Here is a 25,520-nt window from a genome sequence, read left to right on the forward strand (position 1 = left end):
TATTAATAATTGATAATTTAAATATTAATATTTTATTTATAATTTAATATTAATATTTTATTAAAAATTGGAATCAAGTGAGGGAAAGAGGAGAGAGAGAAAAATAATATTTTATACTAATAAAGTTGTAAATTTTCAAACTTGTAAGGGGTATTTTTATCTTTATTAATTTTTAAATTTATTCCTCAACCATGGAATAGCTAATACCATGGGGGAGAGTGGTATTAGCTATTCCTTGGTTTTGAAGGATTTTGAAGAATAGCCATTCCATAAGAATGGCTATTCCTTGGATCATTTTTCAACCAAACAAAGGAATAAAAATTCATTGGGAATAAAGGGGGAATGGCTTAGCCATTCCCCCAACCAAACATGCTATTGGTTCATGGGAATGGCCATTCCTTGAGGGATTGGAATAAACATTACCAAGGCATCCCTCAATAATGTCTATTCCAAGCCATTCAGGAATAAGCAAAAATGATTTTATGAAATTACCCCCTTACAATGTCAAAAACTATCTTCTTGTATAATTTCAAACCCATTCTTTTTTCTTTCTTTTGCTCACTCCTCTCTAAAGCAACCCCATTTTTTATTTTTCCTTTCCTCATTCTTTCTCTCTCTAAAGCAAGCTAAGCAACCTCATCTATGGTTCTTTTTTCCTTCTCTTCCTCACTCCTTTCTCTAAAGCAACCTCATGTATGGTTTTTTTTTATCTCTTCCTCACTCATTCTCCTTTTAAAGGAATCCCATTGTGTATCTCGATTTTTCTACATTTGGTGAAGTAAAGAAAACAAATGGAATTGAGTGAATGATTTATTGTGTATAGTCAAGAAAAAATTGAAAATAACTTGCAAATGGAAGATTACATGAATCATGAAATATTAATGTTAGATTTGGTTAAACTAGATTCAGGTTTTGTTAACAGTCCATACAAAGTTTTATGATTTATTTTTAATAGAATTTGGTGTTAAATTAATAACTCTATGATATGGAGTTATTTGGGCTTAATTTTGATATTAATTTAGCTTAGTTCTTGTAATAATGTATAGAAATTAGTAGATTTATTTAATTATTTTAGGTTAGTTAATTTAGGTGAGTTAATCTAATCTTACTTAATTTTATGCTTAATTTGGTGTTAATGTGATTAAGATATGTTGTTATTGATTTATTTGTGCTTTTGTAGGTTTAATGAAAGAATGAGAGCAATTTCAAGGTGCAGACTTTCACTGCATATATTTCAATATTTCAACTATAACTCATACAGAACTCCAAATGAGATAATTCTTGGACCATTGAAAAGCTAAGAGAAAAAGCTATAATTTTCATGCTTACCACTTCACCTAATTCGGCTTGATAGATGGTAAAAAATCTTATTAAAGTTGGAGCACTATAGCAATCTTAAAACAATTACGATTTCTATTAATTAATGGGTCAAAGCCGCAGCTCATCTAGTCTGATAAGGAAATCCTAGTTGAAATTTACTTCTTTCTTCATGTAACTTGGCCTAACTTTAAAATCTTATAAAAAGAACCTTTTGGAGGACTTTTAGAGAGAGAGCAAGACATCAGATTGATTGCTGAGAGTCAAGCCACAAAGTCATTAAAGCTGAGAAAAATTTGAGGGATTCAAGAAGATTTGGAAGATTAAGATTATAAATCTTGGGTTTTATCATTTTTTTGTTATTTTCTTATTTTTCTTAGTTTGATCTAAGTGTTTAAATTTAATTTGATGGTGATGTGTGACTTGATGAGAAACTAAATTATTAATCTAAGATTATGATTTAACTTAATACGTAGTCTAATTTATTTATCTCTCTTTTGCTTCTATTTGATGGGTTTAAATTGTTTATTCTATTTTGTTCTTAATGCTTTTAATTGATTGGCCACAAATTAGATTGAATTGAAAACCTAGGCTAAACCTTGACGAAAGAGATTTAGGTAGACCGTGAATAAAATAGCATATGATTGAATACACTTAATTGATTAGGTGGTTTGACTTGCATATAGGATAAACATACACCTATAAGCTATATGTAGCCAGTATTAGAGCACAAACTTAATAAATCTGTCTTTAATTTAATTTGCATAGACACATACTAAGTTAATTGGGAGAGATATTTTTATACGAAACTCGACAGAGACTTATAGATAATTTAAGACTCTAGATTAATAACTTAATCCATTAAACTGAGTTAAGAAAGAGAGACAATAATCAGATGACGTATTCATGGATATCATAATCTTAGGTCTAAGAGTTAATCAAGTTTAGAAAAGTAATTTTGCTGAGTAAATTTAGAGCAGTTTTAGTTTTTTTTCTTAAATTTTTACTTTTTAATTCAATTTTTAGTGTTTAGATAAAATTAGGGTGTGTAATTTTAGTAATTAAGAGTAAAAATTAATTTACTTCCTTGTGAGATCGATACTCTACTCATCATTGTATTATCTTTGTGATACATATATTTTCATAGATAGTATAAATGTTTGAACATAGAGAGATGGAGAGATAGAAATATCCTAAGGAGAGAAAAAAAAAAGGTAAAATATTCAAACCCTCTTAAATTTTAAGCAAAATTCCACATAAGCCCATTAGTATAGAAAATGGACAATTCATCACAAAAGATTATCTTTCACTGGATACATAAGTCCACTTGTTAGTGTTTAGTTAATGTTTCTGTTAGTTTGCTGATATGGCAATATTTTTCAAATAATTTTACTTTTCATTAATTTCAAAAATTACACAATATATAAATTATAATTTTTATTTTAAAATTTTTTTTATTAAAAAAATCCTTTCTCTCTTTTTTTTGCTCTCAATCAATGTGATCGGTCCGCGAGTGCGATTTGACAACGTTCCTATGGGGAGTAACGATCTCGTACTCCTCAAAGAGCATTATAGGAGTGCAATCAGTGCTCCCTTAAAAGAGCATAGCCAAATCACGCTCCCTAGAGGGAACGCACTAGATCTAATCAGATTTGGCCATGGATGGTGAGATTTGGTCGTGGGATGGTCAGTTGGTGAATGGGAGCATCGATAGCCGGCCACATTATTTGAGAGAAAAAAATAAGAAAGAAAGAAAAAAAGGTATTTTAGTTTTTTTCATATTTTCTATTAACGGTATTTGCACTTTTGAGTCTCATTATACATTTCAAAAGCTAATGGATCTACATGGAATTATACTCAAAAGTTAGAGGTTTGGATATTTTACCTAAAAAAATTGATTGCCATCACATATATTCAACCTAGAAAAAACCATGACAAGAAGTGTAACTTTCCATTTGTCAAAGGACAAAAAAGAAAAGACTAATAAAATGAAGTTAGTCAACATATTATAAAATGAGGAATTTGAAAAAAGGGTAATACATCTAGAATATTATGCTTTGCTCCCTGATTAATAATATAGATTTGTTTTATTATTGTTTTGATGACAATAGAAACTGAAACAATCATTGTTTTAGTTACTACTTACTAGAGTAGGATTTTTTTAAGGTACCATTTGGTATGAGAAAAGTGAGAATATATTTCCTGCAATGTGTCCAATTATATTATATTGCAATATTTGTTTTGCAACAAACTACTATAATAGAAGATTGCAATGCAATCATATTATAGCAATTGGCTGGAATGTGAATGCATTCCAAAACCAATGCGATCATATTGCATTACACTCTGCAATGTTATTAAAGATATTACTTTATTTAAAATATTTTGTAATATTGCAATTGATTTTATAATATAGATTTCGAGGAATGTTTCTTTGTTAATAGCAGTGGTCATTCTTTGTTGGATAGTGGATGGTAGCTATCAATAAAATTTATATTTTATTTTAAAGAAAAATAAAATTAAAATAAAATATTAAATATAGAAAATTATATTAAGAAATGAAAATAAAATATATAAGATTATAATAAGAAATGCAAATAAAATATATGCAATTAAAAGTATATTTAAGAGATGATATTATATAAAAATTAACAACAACAAAAATACAAGTATATTAAACTTGCATTTTAATAAATAAGAGTAATTCTGAAAATTGACATTACATTCCCAACAAACAAAGTACTTGTAAACCAAATATTGTATTGTTATCTTTCTTGTATTTTAATCATTACTTTGCTTATATACCAAACACTGTAATATTATTTTCCCTGTAATTACATTGCTTGCAATTACATTACCTATAATCACTTTGTATTGTAAGGTACCAAATGTTATCTAATTATTTTAGTTATTGTTTTATTTTATATTATTTAATAGTATTATTTAAATATTTAAAAGGTATTTTGGTCATTGATTTCTTATTCTTTGGTTATTCTTAAAACTATTCTTGCCAACCAAACATTGAAATAAGTTATAATAGCAATTCTTGTTATATTCTATTCCCATAAACCAAATTACTTAATAGTTATTCCTTCCTTATTCTATATTTACGGAATAGTTATTCTATTTTCTCTGTATTCCATTCCATATACCAAATACACCTTTATAGTATTATAAAAAAAATTAATTATGATTTTTAAGTAAAATCCCAAGACCGACCAAAGTTCTATTTTTCTCAGGAAAAGTTGGCCCAGGAAAAAATATTTTGGAGCATGGTCTTATCCATGCTAAATTCTTAACCCATATATTGGTCTATATACAAAAGCCTAAGTAAATTTAATTTTATTTATTAAAATATCGAAATATCCCAACACCTTTAAATAAAAGGTTTTTATTAAGTATACCTTTTTTATTTTTTCTACATCTAATTTTGAATTCTAATTAAAGGTAAAGCACTCCCATCTTGATCTCATAATCTACATTTCCCTCCTCAATATTCAAACTTGAGGTTTTGAAATTGACATAATCAGACTCTCACCTTTTATTACATTTAAAGGAGTTTTGAATTTTTAGTTTAGGTCAAACAAACCTTCTAACTTAAAGAAAATGTAAGTTGACTCAATACCAATTATCATTTTTTATCCACATAAAATATAACATGTCCAGTTGATGTGGCCACATGACAAAATTGGAACTTAGAATCCAAAATTTGGTGAACCATAATCGTTGCCTCCACTGTTGGCCATTCACATCAATAGTCACTATCTATCGACATTAGTATCACAAAAAAAAGTATCAGTTTTTTATTCCTCTACTTCTATTCTTTCCTTCAATTGGGAACTAAAAATTCTAGATCTAATTTTTGTTTTTGAGATTTGGTGAAAATAATAGATGGAAGTGCAAAGGGAAGAGAGAGAAAGAGCAATTTTTTATTTTTGAGAAAAAATAGAGAAATGTGAATTTTTTTAAAAAAATTAAATCGATTAAAACGTAAAGAAAGGCATGAGAAATTGAAAAATAGATTTTTAATTTTTATTTTTCAATTTCTAGGTTTGGTTGGTGATAAAAGGCATTGACAATAAGTAGCGTGGTAACTAGATTATGAGCAGATCCATGAAAGATAGAAAGAAAGAGGAAGAAGAAAATGAGAATGGTTATAGAGCCTCTTCTAAAGTATATATTTTTGAAAAGGGGTGAGAAAAAAAAAACAAAGGAGAAAATGCAACATCAATTATCACATGGTTATATTATCAAGCTATGTTATATGTTACGTTGATAGAAAATGCCATCCGATGTTTGATTTGATGATGATTAATATATGGTTAGATTAAGAACTTGTATGGCTTAAAGTAAAAGTTTAAGAGTTCGTTTAAATGCAATTAAAAATGAGAGTAGTTGTATAAATGGATATAGTACAAGGACTTTTTAAAGATTTAACCTTAATATTGATTTTTAACTGCTAATGTATTCTTCGAAGATATCTGATATATATCTTACGATTTTGCTTTTATCTTATTATAAAAATTAATATAATTAAAAAAGATTTATTATTTTTTAAAAACAATTATCCAAATTAGAGTGATAATTATATTAATAACAATCAAAATTCGAATATAAAATAACATATGAAATATTAATCCATGCCTCTTAAGCCAAATAATTAATTCATAATTGCTATGGTGTTTTTTAGAGATATCCAATATGCTTTGCGACTTTATTTTATCTTATTATAAAAAATTAATGTTCTAAGGAAGGAAAATTCACATGAAATAGGGATCAATTAGGGGATCACTGAAGTAGATTTGATCACAGCGGAAGCAGCACTGTTCGAATTGGAAAAGACAAAGGGCATGGTTCTTAATAAGTGCACGACATTTGTCAATGTGCTAGGAATTTTCAAATTAAAAGTGAAGCTAAAAGGTAAGAACTTTGTCATGACAGGGCAAAGGGGGAACGTTTGATGCCTAGGGTATTGGATGGTTAGAGTAGGGGAGACCTAATGTCAAATCGAGAAGAAAAAATTGGTCAGAGTAAAGAAAAGGGAGCAGAAAACCTAGGGACTAAAGAAATGACAAATGATAGAACAAAAAGCTGAACAATATGCTAAAAAGGAAAACGTGGGCTAAGATCATTAAGGATTTTGATAGAAAGATCGAGCCTTTGCTTAGCCCATCTTCGGTTGGCATGGACACTAGCCTTATTGATGTCCCAGTGACCTCAACTAAAGATAAACAAATTCAAAATGTGGGCCTTGTTGTTGAAAGCCCAGTGGATGGTTTTACTTTTCCATTTGACGAGCCAATGTACCCAGTTGAGGGCTTTAATTTTTTAAATAGATGTCTAGCCTCATTTTCTGCATTGGGAAGCCCATTAATGGAACGAGGCAAGAAAGAATGTCTTTATAAAGGTACGAGCATGTCCTTGGAAAAGGTTAATGTTGCAGGGGTTAGTAAAGGGACTTATCTAATGAGTCAATAGGGTGACTTCGTTAAGACAGGAATGGAGTCTGGCAAGAAAGATACTAGCAAGGAGGAAGGGTTAGTTGAACTAACCAAGACTAATGGTATTGAAGAGGCTAAGGGAATCAAGGACAACAACATCATGGGTGTATTAAGTTCTCTAAATAGTGGTGAAAAAGGTTCATCAGGTATCGGTCTTGGTCTTGTTGTGAGTTCAGATGACAAGAGATGAAGTAATATTCTCACCAGACATGTTAAGTAGTCATGGGAATTCTAGTAAGGGCTAAAACAAGACAAAGAAAGGCAAGACACCAAGAAAAGTAAGAATGAAATCACCAAAGTCAAGTAAAACCAAGAAAAGCTTGAAGAAGAAGTAAAGAAAAGCTTGAAGGAGAAAAAAAAAAGGGAGCTAGAAATGTACAGCAAAAATTTAAAGATGATGGCTTAATTTCATACTTAGATATTCAAAAAAGAAACCTAGTAATAAGGAATAACATAGAAGAGATTGGCGAATTGTCGAATAGGTTGTGACTTGTTTTTTTTTTTTTTTTGAGGATAAAGAATCAATAATTCAAAGGTTAGTGGAGTTAGAGGGTGCGGACTAGGGTGATTGACATTTGTCACACCAATGACACTCTAAAGTAGTAAAGTTAGTCTATTTTCCTTGTTTGTGATATTAATTCTTTAAAGTTAGTCTATTTTCCTTGTTTATGATTTTAATTCTTTTAATGAAGTTAATTTCTTAGAACATTAAAGGGTTAAGGAATAGAGAGAAAAAAGAGTGGTTAAGTAATTAATAGAGAGGAAAAAGCCAGATATGTTGTTTTTTCAAGAAATAAAATTAGAAAATGTTCATGGGATGGTGGTCAGATTAATTTGGGGAAAGGGTAGCAATCAGAATATGGTGGTAGTTGCAATAGGAACCTCAAGAAATTTACTCATAGTATGGAGTCATGATTTTTTTGACATTGAGCAAAGTTTTGTTTCTAGGCGATTCATTCTTTCTGCTGGGTTAGTGAAGAAACAAAATTTTAAATGTGGACAGTGATAGGCAAACACTTTGAGAAGCAATCAAGGGAATTATGGAATCTATAAAAGGCCTATGGTGCCTTGGAAGGGACTTTAATGTTACGATGAATAGGAATGGGAGAATTGGAGAAGCTATAATGTGCATGCTAGAGACCAATTTAGGAACTTTATTGAAGAAATGGAGTTAGTTGATTTGCCAATGAGTGTAGGAGAGTTCACTTATAGAAATTTTAGGGAAGAAGAGACTTTTAGTAGGTTGGATTGATTTTTAGTGGTAGAGAAAATTCTAAATAGGCTCAAAGACTTGCTACAAAGAAGATTATTAACTTCTTTGTCAAATTACAATCTAATATGCTTAGGGTCAATGAAGATGGATTAGGGGCCAAAAACCTTTAGATTTTTTAATCATTGGTTTGATGAAAGGTCTTTTGATTCTATGTTTAAAAGAGATTGGGAAGGAGTAAGAGAAGATAGGATGAATTCAAGAGGAATTTGAGGGAAATTCAAGGAAGTTAAACCAATTATTAGGGAATGGCAGTATAGGGAGCTAAGAGAATCACAAAGAAAAGTGGAGGACATTGAAAAGAACACTCAAATAGTTGAGGGAGTTTTAATTAGAGGTGATAGAACCTAAGATTGGAAGGATATGGTAAGAATGAAAAGAAGAGAGCTGTGGAAAATTCATAAAGATGTAGAAAAAGAATGTCATCAATTAGAGGTGAATTGGTACGTGAAGGGCGACGGGAACACTAGGTTATTCCATACAATCACATATACAAAAAGGAGATCCAATTTCTTCCCAAGCCTCAACATAAAGAATTAAACTTTAAAGGATGCATAACAGATTAAGGACAACATTGCAAGCTACTTTGGGATGATTGATAGGAAAGACAAAGTGGTTAAAGTTAGGAAGATGAGTGGTGCTTTTAAGATCTTAGAAAGAGGTAGAGTCGAAACGTTAAAGAGAGAAATCACGAAAGTTGAAGTGAGTGAAGCCATAGATTCTTATAATGGGAATAAAGCTCCAAAGCTAGATGGTTTTAACTTGAACTTTTTCAAAAGATAGTGGAGAGTGATCAAAGATGAGCTCATGAGTTTGATTGTAAAATTTTTTCAAATCATGAATATTGAGGGTTTTTTCAACACCCTTTGTATTTCTCTAATTCTTAAGTGTAACTTCCCCAAAAGCATTAGAGATTTTTGAGTTATAAGCTTGGTGGGTAGTATTTATAAAATCATTGCCAAAGTTATCACAAATAGGCTAAGGTTGGTTAAAGGAGAAGTGATACGTAACCTACAATTTGTTTTCATCAAAAGATGGCAACTCGTTGACTGCACGCTTATAGCAAATGAAGTGATTGATGTCACAAGGAGGGAGAAAGAAAGTAGGCTATTTTTTAAGGTTAATTTTGGGAAAGCCTATGACATTGTTAGTTGAAATTTTCTAGACTTTGTGCTAAGCAAAATGGGTTTGGAGGAAAATAGAGAAGTTGGATTAGAGTGGGTATCTCAACAGCTAGAATCGTAGTTCTAGTTAATGGGGCTACTACTAGACAATTTAGGATACGGAGAAGGCTTAAATAAGGATGCCTGTTATCTTTTTTTTTGTTTAACTGTCTTGCAAAAGCATTTAGTGTACTTATGAGTGAGGCATTTAGGGTGGGAATGTGTAGAGGAATTGAAGTTGTGTGTAGGGGACTTGTTGTCTCACACTTGCAGTTTGTGGATGACACAACATTATGAGCAAACCGGAATAGGAGTAAATTAAGAATGAGATAAGAATCCTATAAAGCTTTTAGTTGGTCTTAAGTCTTCGTATTAACTTCCCAAAAAATAGTATTTTTGGAGTCAACTTAGAGGAGAGGAGAGTGGTTGAGTGGGTTAGTAAGATTAGGTGTAAGATTGAAAGGTTCCCTTCTTGGTATTTAGGATTACTAGTAGAGGTGAAGATGAACTCGAGAGAAATATGGAGATTTATGGAGGTGTTTGAACATAGATTAATAGGATGGAAGGGTAGTCCATTGTCTTTAAGGGGTAAAGTTACACTTGTCAAGATAGTTATTGCTAGCTTGCCAATCTTTTTCATGTCGTTGTTTAGAATGCAATAGGAGTGGGTTAAGAATTGAAACAAATTTAAAAGAGATTCTTATAGTGTGGGTTTATAGATGGGAGGAAAATTCATTATGTTGACTGGGATCAATTTGCACATATGAAGAGTTTGGCAAACTTGGTTGGGTTAATTTGAGGACAAAATACTTAGCTATGTTAAATAGATAGATATGGAGGCTTGAAAATGAGAGAAATAGTTTATGGATAAGGACATTGGTGGATAAAGATGAGAGTGACCCTCGAGCTTTGTTACAAGGTTCAAAGAGGACAAACAAACAACCCTTTAAAGAACATTATCAAACCTTTAAGTGATAAAGGTGAAGGCAGCTCATTCCTTAAGGAAGGTTTAGGCTTTATTCTAGAAAATGTTGAATGCTTTGGCTTTTAGAACAATGAGTGGATTGAAGGGCTTATTTTAAAGCATGTTTTTCCTAAAATCACTCGTTAGCCACTAATAAGGTTGGTAAAGTGACAAAATATGGGCAGTGGATAAAAAGGGAGTAGAATACATGGTTATTTGTTTGGGTGGAGTGGAGAAGAAATTTGTTTAAGTGATGAGAGTGGAGTGGAACGAAATTTGTTTGGGTGGGAAAAGGAATAGTGTGAGCATATGGTTAAGGCTATCAATGAAAACCTTGTGGTGGACAAATATGAAGACATAATCATTTGAAAATAGAGACTTAGTGGAGAGTTCTCAATGAGCTCATATTGTAGATCTATGGTAGCAAAGAATGGGGATATGATTGTTCATTAGAAAAAGTTGTGGCAAAGAATAACACTAATGAAAGTGAAAATTTTTTATTGGAGACTCCTTAGTGTTAAGGTTACAGTCAAAACTAAGTTGGTCAAAAGAAGCTTGCTTAAGACCAGCCCAACAATGTGTGTCCTCTAGAAGATTAAAGAGAAATTGGTGGATCACTTTTTTTTTAAAAGTGTACTAAGAGTTAAAGGACCTGGTTAGGATAGATCAATTAGTGGGGTTTTAGATGGGCTGCACAAGCTAAAACAACCAAATTTTTTCTTGATTGGAATGAGTTAGTTCGTCATGGTGACAAAAGGCTACGACACTTGGCCTTTTTTGCTATTTCCTAGTCCATCTGGCTTATGAGAAACAATATAGTGTTTCAAGGAAAGATACGAGATAACGAGCAGTGTTTATACTTAATTATGATAAGGGTTGCATGGTGGGCAAGGGTAAAATGGCCAAAAGACTTTCACTAAATGGAAAAGATTATTAGATGTCTTGAGGTCAACAAGTTATAAAGCCCTAAAGTTAAGGAGAAACAATCCTTGAAGTGAAAATCACCCAAAAATGGGTGACTCAAGTTGAGTGTCAACGGAGCAATGAAAGGGAATCTAAACCAAGTAACGATTGGAGGCATTCTAAGGAACAAGGTGGGGGTTGTCAAACTTATGTTCTCAAAACTTATGGGAATGACTAATGTCAATATAGTTAAAATGTTAGCCATCAAAGAAGCTTTTAAATTATTTGGGGCTTTTAAATAGGTAGAAAAGTTTTTGCTAATAGTGGAAAGTGACTTTAGTAATTCAATGAATTGGGTCTAGAAGCCTAGTTAAGCCCTATGGAGAAAGAGAGAGAAATTCTAAGAATAAAAGGCATTAAGAGGAGGATTAAGGAATGAAAAGTGTGAAAGATTCATAGGGAAGTAAACGAGATGGTAGATGATTTGGCTAAGTCAGGGGTGTAGAGAGAGGGTGATCTAGTCTTAGTTTTGGACCAGATGTGGAGTGAAAAGAATGAGTATTTTTTTCTATCTTTTTTTCTTTTTTGCTTATTACTGTTTTTGCTACTTTTTTTTTAAAAAGAAGAAATAGGGCTTGGATTCTTTTATGTGTTTGTTTTTTGAGTTTGAGCAGGTTCCATGGTGGCAAAACTCTATTTTTATCTCACAGTTTTGTTAATGTAGGATCATGATGTGGTGTTAAGGCCGTTTGGTGTAACCTTGTGAAGAAAGAAAAAAAAGGTAAGGAAAAAATATAAAAGAGAAAGAGAGAGAGAGAGAGAGCTAAAAGAAGGATAGTAAAGTTTTTTGTTGGTTCTTTTCTACCTTGTTGTTAGTGAGGTTTGGATGATATTTAATGGGGTCTCTTAGGTTCATGAATGAGGCTAAATTGGATAGGTAAGTGCTTTCTGTTTTTAAATGGTTTTCTTTTTGTTGATAGTTGGTTTTGAGAGGTGTTGGATGATGTTTTTGATTGTGCAAGGGAATTTCTTTTTTTGTCTTCTTATGCATGCAATCTCTCTATTAGAAGGGGTTAAGGGAGGATGGGTGGTTTGTGTCTTGTTGGCTATTTGTTTGTCCGAGGGATGGGTTTTGGGATGCTTGGAACTTCTCTTTTTTACTTTAAGGTTGTTTTGATTTGTAGGGGACTTCTCTTTTCCCTTATACAGAGATCTTTTTTTGGGTGGGTGAGGGTTAAAGGAGATGAACTTCACTTGGCTTTCTTCTTGTTACATGTGATTGTTAAGTGTTGAGTGGGTTTTGTTTTTGTCTTTGCTTGGCATGCTTTGTTTGTTTTGTCCTTCATCCCCTCTAAGTTGTGCATGAAGTTAAATAGTTTATTTTTGACAAATGTTTATGAAAAATACAAAAAAAAGAAAAAAAAAAGAAAAAAAAGCATAGAACAAACAAGTAGAGAAAGAAAAAAAGACAATAATTAGAAAAAAAGAAAATGGAATAAAAAAACCAAAACAACATATTTATGTTTACGTTTCCATGAGGTGTCTTAACATATTTTTTAGGTGTTTTTTTAGTTTTTCTGATTACACTTAATGACATCTACCATTTCTTTGTCATGGAGCTTGAATATTGAAAGAGGGTTGGGAAGGGTGATTTTTTTCTAATGAGAGGCAAGGGGGAGAAGGGGCTTTCTCATGGCGAGGGGCAAGAGGTTCAGCCATGGGATTTGAGGTTTTCTCTTTAAGGTGTGCTGAGGAATGGCTTAAGGGGGTGGGAGGTTTTTGGTTTTTGATAGGAGAAGGGGGAAAAATGAGGTTTTTTATCTTAAGGTTTCTGTTTGTGGCTTCTTGCCTTTGATGTGGATCTCATGCTTCAGAAGGCAAGGTTGGGATGATGATGAGGGTTTTTAATCTTGTTAATGCTATCTCCTACTAGAACTTCATGTTGCGGGGATGTGTTTTTCTCTTCAACTACTTATTGTTTGCTTTCGAGTTTTTGTGATGATGATCTATTGCAGTGATGGAGTTTGAGAGGTTAATGTAGGAGTCCCTAGTGATCTTCTAAAATTTGACATTTGGGAGGTCTCAACAGTGTCAAGGTTGGGGTTGTGGCTCTTGGTTTCATCTTTGTGCTGTCTCTGAAGCATTTTATTCGATTCTTCCACCTGGTTTGGTATTGTGGAGTTTGATCTTGTTAATCTTCTGTTGTGTGCCACTTTAGTTTAGACCTAGGACCACTTTTGTTGGTTAGACTTGTTGTAATGCCTCCCTGTTTTTAAGCATATGCAACTTCTTCTTTGCTTTGTTTTGATTAGCCACTAATTTTTGTGAGAGGCAACTATGAGGTTCTTGTACAAGTTCTCTTCTCAAACCAGGTTTTAGTGCCATGAGAGTTTTTGGCCAAGTAGGCAAGAGACTTCATGTGGGATCTTGATTTTGAGGTTAATAAAATCAATTTTCAAAAAATAATTAAAAAAAGTTTTATTAATGTTTTTAAAAAACTCTGAATTATAATGATAATTATACCAAAAAACCCAAAAAAAGTCAAAATTTGAATATAATATATCGTATGAAATATCAATTGAGGCCACTAACCGCACATAAGAGCTGAATCTATGCATGCATAGTTGGTTCCTCTACCAACTGATTACAAAGTTTGGTACAATTTAGAAGTCTCTTGTTGCATTTAAATGTGGTGCGTCCACATGGCGTGCAACTTTATTAATTATTTATGGATAATTAACTAATATTCAATTGGTTAATACTAGATATTGTTATGATATAACTTAATTGAATAATTAATAATAAATGTTTGAGATAAGATAAATTTAAATTTAATTTGTTTAAATTTAAATATAATATCCTATCTCTACATCCTTAATATGTTTATAAATAGTGAATAGACGAACTAATTTCAACACAAATAAAAAGAGTGAATGCGAGTTATTCTGTAAGTCAGAAAAACCAAAAAACTATTTTCTCCTTTTTTCTTTCTCTTCATTCTTGAGGCACCATCAAAGGCCATAGGGTTTTGGAACGTGTAATTCCTTGTGGAGGACTCCAATAGTCGCTCTATAAGAACGAGAGTGAAGAAATTGTTGTGTGCACAAAGGAGGATTTGTAAGACAAGCTTATTCTATCAGAAAGGGAGTGGTATATTCTGTTGAAAAGGTAAGCCCACATCTTAACAGTGGTATCAAAGCAGGTTTTGGCTTACTTTCATCCTATTAATTTGTGTATATTTTGAAAGCTTGTTTTGATTATGATTACCGATACTGATTAATTTTGAAACTGATATGAAAAGGAGTAAGCATTAATTTAGTGCAAACAGGTGCATTGGTCTAAGACCACGTGGTGCCTTATGGATGACAACAAAACACAAAATGGGAAAAGAAAATGCAACTAATTTGAACTTGCACTAAGAAGGTTATTAAGACTTTAAAAATATCCTTCAACCACTACACCAAGGAAGATCCTTGAAATAATAGTGGCAAATAATAAAGGCCAAAAGGGTCTAAATACTACCATAAAGGGCCTCATGTGGCAGCCACATGATACCAAAGGATATATTTTTATTAATTGTATTTTTACCCCATGAGTTTCTGTTTTTACAGAGTGACCCCAAAATTTTTTTTTTGTAAATTTAAAAAAATTCAGAATATTATTTATGCTTTTAGCATGTTACTATTTCATTAAATTCACATGCATTATAAATGTAGTTAATTAATATGTTAATTAACCACATTTTTTTCTTATATGTTGTATATTAGAAATTATTTTTCTTCCAAAACATATATATGGTTTGAGTGAATTTAGTAAAAGTTTGTTAATTTAATTATTTTACATATGTTGTAAAATTCTATGTGCGATATAAGCATATTTTGTTTGATTTTACTGATTTGTTAGGTAAAATTTATAAAATGCATGGTGTAGTTATTTACTTATTTGTTAGGTAAAATTTATAAAATGCATGGTGTAATTATTTTACTTATTTGTTAAGTAAACTTGTATGCAAAAGAGATAGTACTGTGATTATATATCTCAGTAGTTTTGTCAAAGGAGACTGAGTTTTAAGAGAGACCATTTGTGACTCTTTCAGCCTTTCTTGAAAATTACTGCAGAAGTAGAGTGCTTTATCGAGGAGACTATTATAGTCTTTCCTGAAAGCATTTGAAAATATGATCTACTTAGTGCTATTTTTCTGTGCATAATATTTTTTTGGATATGGGCACCTATAAATATCATAAGGGTTCCTTAGTAGAACTCATTATATTATGTGGTACATGGGAGTTGTTCCTATACTTAAGGATAGTGGGAGTTGTTCCCATAATCCAAGGTTAAATTAAATTAGACATTTTAATTTATGCTTGTACTATTGGTGATGATTACTAGCATGCATGCGAAATTTCGAACTAGTAATATAGGTAGAAATTAAATATGTCTAATCTTAATTGATTAGAAAATTAGATATGTGCCTAATTAAATCTTATGCAATGAAGTAATGATATGGCTTCAAAACAAATTATTGTTGATTTGACCGAAGGTGCTAAACTTGATGGCACAAACTATGATATTTGACATAAGAAGGTTCAGTATCTTCTCAATGAGTAAGAGTTGCTCGATCATCTAACTAAAGAGATGAACCCACCTGAAGCTGGAAATACAGCTCAACATCGTCGTGACTAAGAGGCCTATGACACTTGGTATAAGAGAGATCGTAGTGCACGCTTTACCATGTTAAGCTGCATGCATGATGATCTCATTGGGGAGTTTGAGAACTTCCTAACTCCCAAATAATTATGGGAACAACTAAAATTCAAATACGGTGGAACCACAGTTATGAGGCTTTGTATCTTGACACTAAGGTTCAATCAATATGTGATGGACTCCAAGCACACTATGGCTAAACACTTAAGGGCTATGTCAACCATGACAAGAGAGATAAAAGCAGTTGGTTATGATTTCACAGATGAGCAGCAGGTCTTAGCTGTCATTAAGTCACTCCCTAAGTTCTCATGGGGACATGTTAAACTTGTATTAACACCTAATGAAAGGATAAAGACTTTTGATGATATTTCTTGCCATTTAGAGCTTGAGGTAAAGCGTAGAGAAGCTATTCGTAGAACTGCCTTGATAGCTCAAGCTGAAAATCGCAAAGGGTATGTTCCCCAGCGAAAAAGACAACAAAAGAAGGTAATGACAAGAAATCTAAGGCCTAAAAGTGATGGAGTCCAAGCGCCAAAAAGGCAAGCGTGGTGGGAAAAAGGATAAGTCCAAGTTGAAATGCTTTAACTGTGGTAAAAAGGGACATTTTGCTCAGGAATGCACTGAGCCTAAGAAGGTTCATTCTTTAAACCGCTTTAAAACTTATGTATGTTCTCATGTGTTTATAGCTCATTCTCTCATTGGTTGGATTGTAGATACAGGAGCAACTAAGCACATAACCTGCAACCGTGCAGGATATACAGATTACCATCATTTACCAACGGGTAGACACTTTGTCGTAATGGGGAACGGAGAATAGGAAGAGGTCCTAGGAGTAGGAAATTACCAACTCACAATGCACAATGGGCAAAAATGGCTCCTACATGATGTGCTTTATACTCCGTCCGTACGGTGCAATCTACTTTCAGTTTTAGCATTGATGGGATTAGGATTTAATTTTACCTTCGAGAATTATAGTTTGTCTATTTTTCTTGAAAACACGTTTTTTAGTCATGGTTATTTTAAAGATGGTTTGATTATGTTAGATTTGGATTCTACTAATGATGTTGCTTTTGTTTTAAATTTTTCTTCTGATGTTATAAATGATTCTGTGAAATGGCATGCTAGATTTGGACATATTGGGCAAAATAGAATTTCCAGATTGGCTAGAGAAAGGTTATTAAGCTCAATCACCAAAGTTAAACTTCCTACATGTGAACCATGTCTTAGTGGTAAGTCTAGCAAAAAGCCTTTTGGGAAGGCTAAAAGGGCCACCCATCTTCTAAAACTTGTCCATGCAGACATTTGTGGGCCTATGAATGTAAAAGCATGTAATGGAGCATCCTATTTCATTACATTTATAGATGATTACTCACGATATGGATCCATATTTCTGTTGTCTCACTATTCTGAAGCTTTGAATTGTTTTAAATGCTTTATGGCAGAGGTTGAGAATCAAAAAGAAAGAAAACTTAAGGTTTTTCGCACTGATAGAGGTCGTGAATACTTATTTGATCAATTTAAAGAATTATGTGAGGAAAAGGAAATACGTCGACAATTAACGATACTTGGAACTCCGTAACAAAACGGTGTTGTAGAGAGAAGGAATCGTACCTTGTTAGACATGGTTAGGTCAATGATGGCACAAGCTAACTTCCCAATAAGTTTTTGAGGGGATGCCCTTTTGACCGCAACATACATCCTTAATCATGTGCCCTCAAAATCTGTTCCCACAACTCTATATGAGTTATGGAATGAAAGTAAGCCCAATTTGGAAGGCTTACGTCCATGGGGATTAGTCGGGTACGTACATCACTCATTTCACAAGTATGGGAAACTTGATCCTAAGTCTAATAAGTGTGTATTTATTAGATATTTAGAACATTCTAAGGGCTATGTGATGTATGGAGAACACCCTGATAGAGGGCTAACTAAGATGGAATCTCGTGTGTTGGTTTTCTAGAAGATGACTTCCCAATCATAAGTGAGGTTAAAGAAAACCTTGAGCTTTATGAGATGGAAGAGCCTCAAGAAAATGTATCTTAACATGAGGAAATGAATGTGGAAACACATCCAATCCAAGAGACTGTTGAGGTTAGTGGGAGTACACCATTTGAGCTCCACCAAGATTCACAGTTGCGAAGAAGTGAACGTGGGCAAATACCCGATAAACAATTTGAGATAGAAGGTCAATCTTTCTTAAGTATTCCTGTGGATGTTGATGAACCATCTTCCTATGAGGAAGCTTTAAACTCACCATCATTAAACAAGTGGCTTACTACTATGGAAGATGAAATGAAATCCATGACTGAAAACCAAGTATAGGAATTAGTTGACTTTCCACCTGGGCATAAAGCAATCGGAAGCAAATGGGTTCTGAAAATAAAATGCAAAGTGGATGGATCGATTGAAAAAATAAGGCTTGTTTAGTGGCGAAAGGCTATACCCAAAAAGAGGGTGTGGATTATGAAGAGACATTTTCTCTTGTGGTAAGATTTACGTCAATTCGCCTTATTTTGGCTACAGTGGCACATCTAGATTTGGAATTGTTCCAAATGGATGTGAAAATTGCATTTCTTAATGGAGAAATCAATGAGGAGATTTACATGAATCAACCAATTGGTTTTTAAGCCAAAGGAAAATAACACAAGGTGTGTCGCTTGAAACGTTCTATCTATGGCTTGAAACAATCATCCCGACAATGGTATCTTTATTTTAATCAAGCCATTATTTTCATAGGGTTTGTGATGATTGAAGAGGACCGTTGTGTATATGTAAAGAGATTAGGGAATAAGTTCTTTATTCTTTCATTATATGTGGATGATATCCTATTAGTTGAGAATGACATGGAGTTAATTGTCACCACTCAAAAGTGGTTGTCCTCCACTTTCGAGATGAAAGACATAGGACAAGCTGAATACATCCTCGGGGTGAAGATTTCGAGAAATCGTTCTAAAAAGTTCTTGAGTTTGTCTCAAGAAAATTACATTCAAAGGGTTTTAGAACAATTCCGTATGCAAAACTCCAAGCCTTTAAACACTCCAATGGAGAAAGGTTTATATCTCAACATGGAACAATGTCCTAAAACCAAAGAAGAAAAGAAACAAATGGCGAATGTACCATGCGCAAGTGCTGTTGGAAGTTTGATGTACGCTATGATGTGTACTCGACCGAACATATGCTTTGCGGTTGGTATAGTTAGTAGGTACCAAAGTAATCCTAGGACTGCCCATTGGGCTGCAGTCAAAAGGATACTACGGTATCTAAGAGGAACCACTAATTTGGCTTTGTGCTATCAAGGTGGAAATCTAAAATTAGTCAGATATAGTGATGTTGATCACGCTGGTGATAAAAATGATCAGAAGTCTACTTCAAGATATGCTTTTATACTTGGAGGCGGAGCTATTTCCTAGAGTAGCAAGAAGTCACTTTGTACTGCTTTATATACTATGGAAGCAGAGTGTGTAGCATGTTGTGCTACAGTACAAGAGGTGGTTTAGTTAAAGAGATTCTTACAAAGCTTGAACATTACTAGGCATCTTAGTGAAGCTATTGTACTTTATTGTGACAACACAGCTGACATAGCTTATACAAAAGATCCTAAGTATCATGGAAAAACCAAACACATTGATACTCGCTATCACTACATTCGTGACATCATTGCACAAGGTCTTGTTGTGTTGAAGTACATTTCCACAACTGATATGTTAGCAGACTCATTCACTAAATCTATTGCTCGAAATGCTTTCCAAAAGCATAGTAGAGGTTTAGGATTATTACGCATTTGAAATTCATGTACTATTGTTTCTGAACAATTAATAAATTAAGTTTATTTTGAATCATTTGATCAAATGTTTTTAATTAATTAGGGCACATATCTAAGGTAATTATTGTCACTTGCCTTTATAGATTATTCCTTTCACACGGGATAATCGCCCTAACGCTTCAGTAGTATGTGGGATGAGACTTTAACGATTGCAAGCTACCAAGAGTTTTGTGATCTCCTTGTCACATGAGTTGTGAGCAAGGATCTTAACAATGTCACCTTGACTTAGAGTTAGATTGAGGCTCGTAAGAGTCAAACATGGAGATTATTCATATTCCATGGAAACAGTGATAGCTAAATTTGAATCTTAGGGGATTCAAGTCAATCCTTTTGTAGGGATTGGACCGAGATCTATATGGTGGTTTTGACGTGACAAACCCTAAATAAAAGATCCACCATAACATACATTTCATACTATATGTGCTATTAGTCGATCGATGGAAGGGAGTGATTGAATAGATCCTTGCTTCATCACTGTGTGAGCCCTAAGGACTTATGTAGTCCAAATTTTATACCCTTTGGACTTAGATCTATGATATGAAGTTGAGATTTGGTGTTGCTACTTTAGCATGATTTCCAAGGGTCAAAAATGATATGATCTAGCGGAGCATGACTAGGAAAGCAGTTAGATCTCAATGGATTGACATGAATATCCAAAGAAGAGTCATTATACATCTCACATACATGGTCTATAACTCATTGCTCGAACGGTTATAAAAAACATTATTTGTTAGATATAACCATGAGTTTAGACACATAAAGAGATTCTGCATATCTCTTACATGTATGAGGGATCAAAGATGCAAAATCTTGTGTGATTAAAATGACTTGGGGTATAACGAGAACTCGAGCGATGTTATGTTAGTAAGATACTTAATATCTCACTGCTCACCGATACCTTTATTGTCTCGTTGGTCTCACGTTCCATTTTCCTTGTATGACGATGAATGGAGAATGAGTTAAATTGAGAATGGTATAAGTTGATGCCAATGTGTACGAGTGGGAGATGTTGCATTTAATGTGGTGCGTCCACATAGTATGCAACTTTATTAATTATTTGTGAATAATAACTAATATTCAATTGATTAATATTAGATATTGTTCTGATATAACTTAATTGAATAATTAATAATAAATGTTTGAGATAGGATAAATTTAAATTTAAATTATCTATCTATTGTATTTAAATTTAATTTGTTTAAATTTAAATAAGGATTAATTGTATTTAAATTTAATTTGTTTAAATTTAAACATAATATCTTATCTCTATATCCTTAATACATCTATAAATAGTTAATAGACGTACTAGTTTCAACACAAAAAAAAAGAGTGAATGCGAGTTCTTCTGTAAGTCAGAAAAATCAAAAAACTCTTTTCTTCTTTTTTCTTTCTCTTCATTCTTGAGGCACCATCAAAAGTCAGAGGGTTTTGAAACGTGTAATTCCTTGTGGAGGACTCTAGTAACCGCTCCATAACAACGAGAGTGAAGAAATTGTTGTGTGTACGAAGGAGAATATGTAAAGCAAGCTTCTTCAATAAAAAAAAGAGTGGTATATTCTGTTAAAAAGGTAAGCCCACATCCCAACATCTCTAAAATGGAGTTTAATCTCCAAACTCTTCTACTTTTGGTTGGGTTATAGCTCATTACTCATTTTTTTTTGTTTATCTTTAAAACTTACCCAAACTTTTCTTCTCTTCTAATTGAAAGTAAATTATCCATTTAATCATTTAATTTTTTGAAAATTTTTATTTTGATTATTGAGTAAGCTTCTCGACTTGCTTATACAGAAGGACTACGACGCTGCTCCTCCTAGAAGAAATGACTTTGGGATCAAAGAGGCCAACCATGAATATGATGAAATGCATATGCATGCAAAACGCGTGAATCAACTATGGTCATTGAAACGCCGACTATGTTTATTGTTTTTCTACCCTTTTTGACAAACCTAGCGGCCATGAAATATATATTCTATTATTTTTCCCCGGCCCCTTTGATAGAGCAATAGAAATCTTATTTGCCATACGAAAAAAGGTAAAATGAAAAACCATGACTTTGACGATGGAGAAATAAGAGCTAACCCTTCCGATAGGTAACTTACTCGTGACATTCAATCTCGAGGCAAATGCACCCATAGCCATATTCTCTTTCAAAGACTTTGATTTCGAACGTGAATGAGCGTCATCTCCAGCAAGCTTTTTCTATCTGCTATAAAACCACAAGTGGGCTAAGAAATAGAACATTATCGAAACGTGACGAGCAAAAAGCTCTCTGGGTCTTTTGTTTTACGTGTCAAACAAGCCCCACCTTTATTATAAACACTTGAAGACGGATTTCTTGACTGCTTTTCTTCCATTACCATCCAATATACGTAACTCCGAGAATGAATTAAATTGAATGTTTTCTTTTTCTCTTCATGAGTTTGTCTTCATCTAAAGAAAAGATACAAACAGCAATTGAGAACAAAAAACTGGATAGAAAGTTGAACACCCTTCCTTTCATTTCCGGATCCATACAAACAATAATAAGTACTACTAAGTAGTAATGATTTAATCTGTGTTTTTTGTCCCTTTCTTTTTCAATCTTTTTCTTGACTTTACAATGACATACAAGTTGGAACAAAGTTATTCAGCTAACAAAAGAATACCCAAAATCTTAAGGTTTACTCCTACCCCACCCTCAAAAAGCAAAATAGCTAGACATATGTATAATTTGCAGTTTCTCCCTGATCAAAAAGAAAGAAATAAAAGAAAACAAGTGCCCTTCTTCCTCCAAAAAAATAAAGAACAGAAGGTTGTGATCTTAATTTCTTCTAATTTGCAGCAAAACTGGAATTGCTGATTTTATTGTTGCCATTGCTGTTGCTGTTGCTAGTAGTGGTGACATTGCCACTGCTGTTGGTGGCAGATGTGAAGTTGGTAGCATTATTATTAGGAACGTTGTTGGGGTGAGAACTCCCAATAATAGAGGTGATAGCTACTGCTAGAGCTGCGGTGAAGTTAGGGTCAGCTGCAATGGCAGCAGTGGCTGCGCTTACAGTATCAGCAAGTGAATTTTGCTGGCCCTGTGGCAGCTGGTGAACCGATTGAGGCTGTTCCATATCTTGAGACATCTGGAGACCAGAGAATTTGGATTGGTTGTAAAGTGCCTGACCAAATATTTGAGGCAGCAATGCAGCTGGGGAGTTGGCAAGATTGTGTGGTGGGTTTGGAAATGGGACCTGGAATTGGCCTGGTGGCCTTGGGAATTGTAAAGGGTTTGGGGTTTGTGTTAGGTCCAAGGTGACGGTGGGGAATGGGGCTGAAGCTGATATCGTAGCCATGCTAGAGGAGCATGGCAGGAGAGTTCTTGTGAGGAAATTCGAGTTCATTAATCCATCAGCACTGGACATAGAACCTGATAGTAGCATTCGTGCTGCCGATGAGGTGGTGGATGCCATTGCCATTGCAGCTGGAGGCAAAGGGTGGTTGTGATTGCCTTCATATGTGGTGATGAGGATTGTTCGGTCTTCTGCACATCTTTGTACCTTTAACATTCAGCATATTCAAGTTAAAATTAAGAAAATATTTTATTTTTTTAAATTGATTATCAAACTAATTTCTCCGATAATGTAATACAACTCCTCCTGGACTGGTCTCTATAATATTGATTGAATTTCAATGCATCATTTAAAATTACAAGTACAACAAACTTTTCATGTTTAATATTTAATGCAAAACCTTTAGCAATCCCCTTGAAAGGCACAGGTTACCTGCTCCTTAAGAAAAAACATTGCAAATGAATTTGACGTTTCGAAACTAATGTGAAATACCTGTTATATTAATCTTGAAAGTGATGCTAGAATTGGCTAGAATTAAAAAAAAAAAAAAGAAAAGAGTTTGAAGAACAAACATGGGAGTACCTGTTTTCTAACTGGGCAACCAGCAGCCATGGTACATCGATAATATGCTCGAGGACATGGATTTCCCTTGGCCATTTTCTGTCCATACTTTCTCCATTGGCATCCATCAGTGATCTTTTCACAAAAAGAAGAAAGGAAACATAATCCAATCAATTTTAACTCAGAACAAGACATAAAAACAAAATCATGAATTTTAAAGTCACATAATTCGATTCAATTCAGTTCAATCAAGTCACACACCATAGGCGCCTCTGATCTAGCTCTAACAGAAACGCGTGCCTTCCTCATGGTAGCCTCAGTTTGATCAACATTTTTTGAAGAATTAAATCTTGGAACCTTATTAGCCCCCCAACCTTGGGATCCCTGATCCGGGCTATCCTCTCTTCCAGTTCCCCTTCCTTCTTCACTATTTCCACTCTTCCTTAATCCAAATTCCTTGGAAGCTACCTCCGTGTTATTGTTAGGCGATCCTGAACGGTCGTGACTCCTCCCTTCCGACGAAGACAGCGAAGGTTCATCAGCATCAGCTGCAGCAGCAGCAGCTAGACCAAGATCCATAAACTGTCTTGGCACTATTACTCCATTTGGTTTCTTTTGTTCTGATTTTTCCTCCATCATCGGATCTTGTTCTTCAGCTTTTTCAGCTTTTCCATCATGCTGTTGCTGCATCAGGGTGACCAGATGCATCTGTACTGCGTTGTAGTTGCTAGTTACCTGGCTTAACGTGTCCCTTAACCGTTGATTCTCCGCCATCATTCGTTCCAGTTCAGCTTGTAAAACAGCTAGCTGGACAAAAAGCAATGGCACAGTAAAAGCATGAATTTAAACACAACCAAAATCGCATAAATTTTCCAATTTTAAATTGAATGGTCACCTCATTTTTAGCTCTTTTATCTTCCAAGTTTGAGGATATCCCGTCATCCACTGTGGATTGATCGCTGGTGGTGTTTGTAGTTAACAGATTCAGACCAGTCTGAAAATCAAGAAGAAAAAAATTCAATAATTATTCTAATCCCAACGATACAAATGAAACTAATGAAAAAACTTGCAGAAAGAAATAAAGGGTGATGAGCTCACGTTGACGTTAAGCTCAAGAGCAGTTCGCTCGGTGGAGTCTTTGACGTCGGCATCGGAGGTGTGGATGGGATTGGCATCACCATCTTCATCGGAATCAACACGTTTATTATTCTTTTGTGCGAAAAAGTCCATCTCTCCAATGACCGTGCGTTTATGATCATCGGAGGGAAGAGAAGGGTGTTGATCAAGAGAACAGTTGAGGTTAACAGGGAACTGAATGGTGGGTGGAGAAGACCTGCTTGCTGTTGTGGCATCCATGAGAGGAGTAGTAGGGGAAAAGACTTTGCTGCTGCGCTTGGAATTCTTGTTGTTGATAATATTGTTGTCTTTAGTGTCGTCAGGGAAAGAATTGAGGACAGTTGGCTTGTGAAGAAAGAAGGAATTGGGATCTAAATCAATGGAGAGTCCACTGCCTTCGGCCATAAATCAAGAGAGAAAACACTCGAGAGATAGAGAGAGAGAGAGAGATGAGGCGGAGAGAATTCTTTAAACGGTGCAATGGACTCGGCAACAAAAGGGGAGTTAAGACTTTAGAAGAAGACCAAACAGTAGTAAATATACTAGTAAAAACACTAGTGTGTTATTTGTGTTCAATGTTTCTTTTCTTTCTTTCTTTTTTTCTTTCTTTATATAATTTTAGATTAGAGACACCTCTACTCCAATCTAATATTACCCACACTTTCGATTTTCAGCTCTCTTTCCTTAATTTTCTATCCTATAGTTTCAATACTTTTCTTTTTCATAATTTAGTTTAATTTCCTTCAAAGCAAGGCTTGCCTTGTTTTCCCTCATATAACATATCTTATAATATGTAAATTATAATTTATAATATTAATAAAAAAAGTAAAAAATGTACAAACTAATTATATTTAAATAGGTATTACATTTTATACCTATTC

General features: G+C 33.7%; 1 protein-coding gene across 1 annotated transcript; it reads right to left on the bottom strand.

Moving 5' to 3' along the window:
- Window positions 22,115-25,187, bottom strand: LOC18612297 (probable WRKY transcription factor 31). The gene is made up of 5 exons (XM_018114278.1): window positions 24,622-25,187; window positions 24,419-24,517; window positions 23,785-24,330; window positions 23,545-23,658; window positions 22,115-23,169 (listed from the first exon to the last, which is right to left on the bottom strand). Exons 1-5 carry the CDS (start codon window positions 25,042-25,044, stop codon window positions 22,456-22,458), a joined length of 1,896 nt encoding a protein of 631 aa, XP_017969767.1. The 5' UTR covers window positions 25,045-25,187; the 3' UTR covers window positions 22,115-22,455.

Source organism: Theobroma cacao, chromosome 1, assembly GCF_000208745.1.
Source record: "Theobroma cacao cultivar B97-61/B2 chromosome 1, Criollo_cocoa_genome_V2, whole genome shotgun sequence".
Taxonomy (NCBI): Eukaryota; Viridiplantae; Streptophyta; class Magnoliopsida; order Malvales; family Malvaceae; genus Theobroma; species Theobroma cacao.

What these genes read in the sequence shown, in the direction of transcription:
- LOC18612297 (XM_018114278.1), bottom strand. Translation starts at nt 25,044, where the DNA reads ATGGCCGAAGGCAGTGGACTCTCCATTGATTTAGATCCCAATTCCTTC. An exon ending in CTAGATCAGAGGCGCCTATG is followed by an intron (nt 23,659 to 23,784) that starts GTGTGTGACTTG and finishes TTTTGTGAAAAG; the next exon opens with ATCACTGATGGATGCCAATG. An exon ending in GTTGCCCAGTTAGAAAACAG is followed by an intron (nt 23,170 to 23,544) that starts GTACTCCCATGT and finishes TGAATGTTAAAG; the next exon opens with GTACAAAGATGTGCAGAAGA.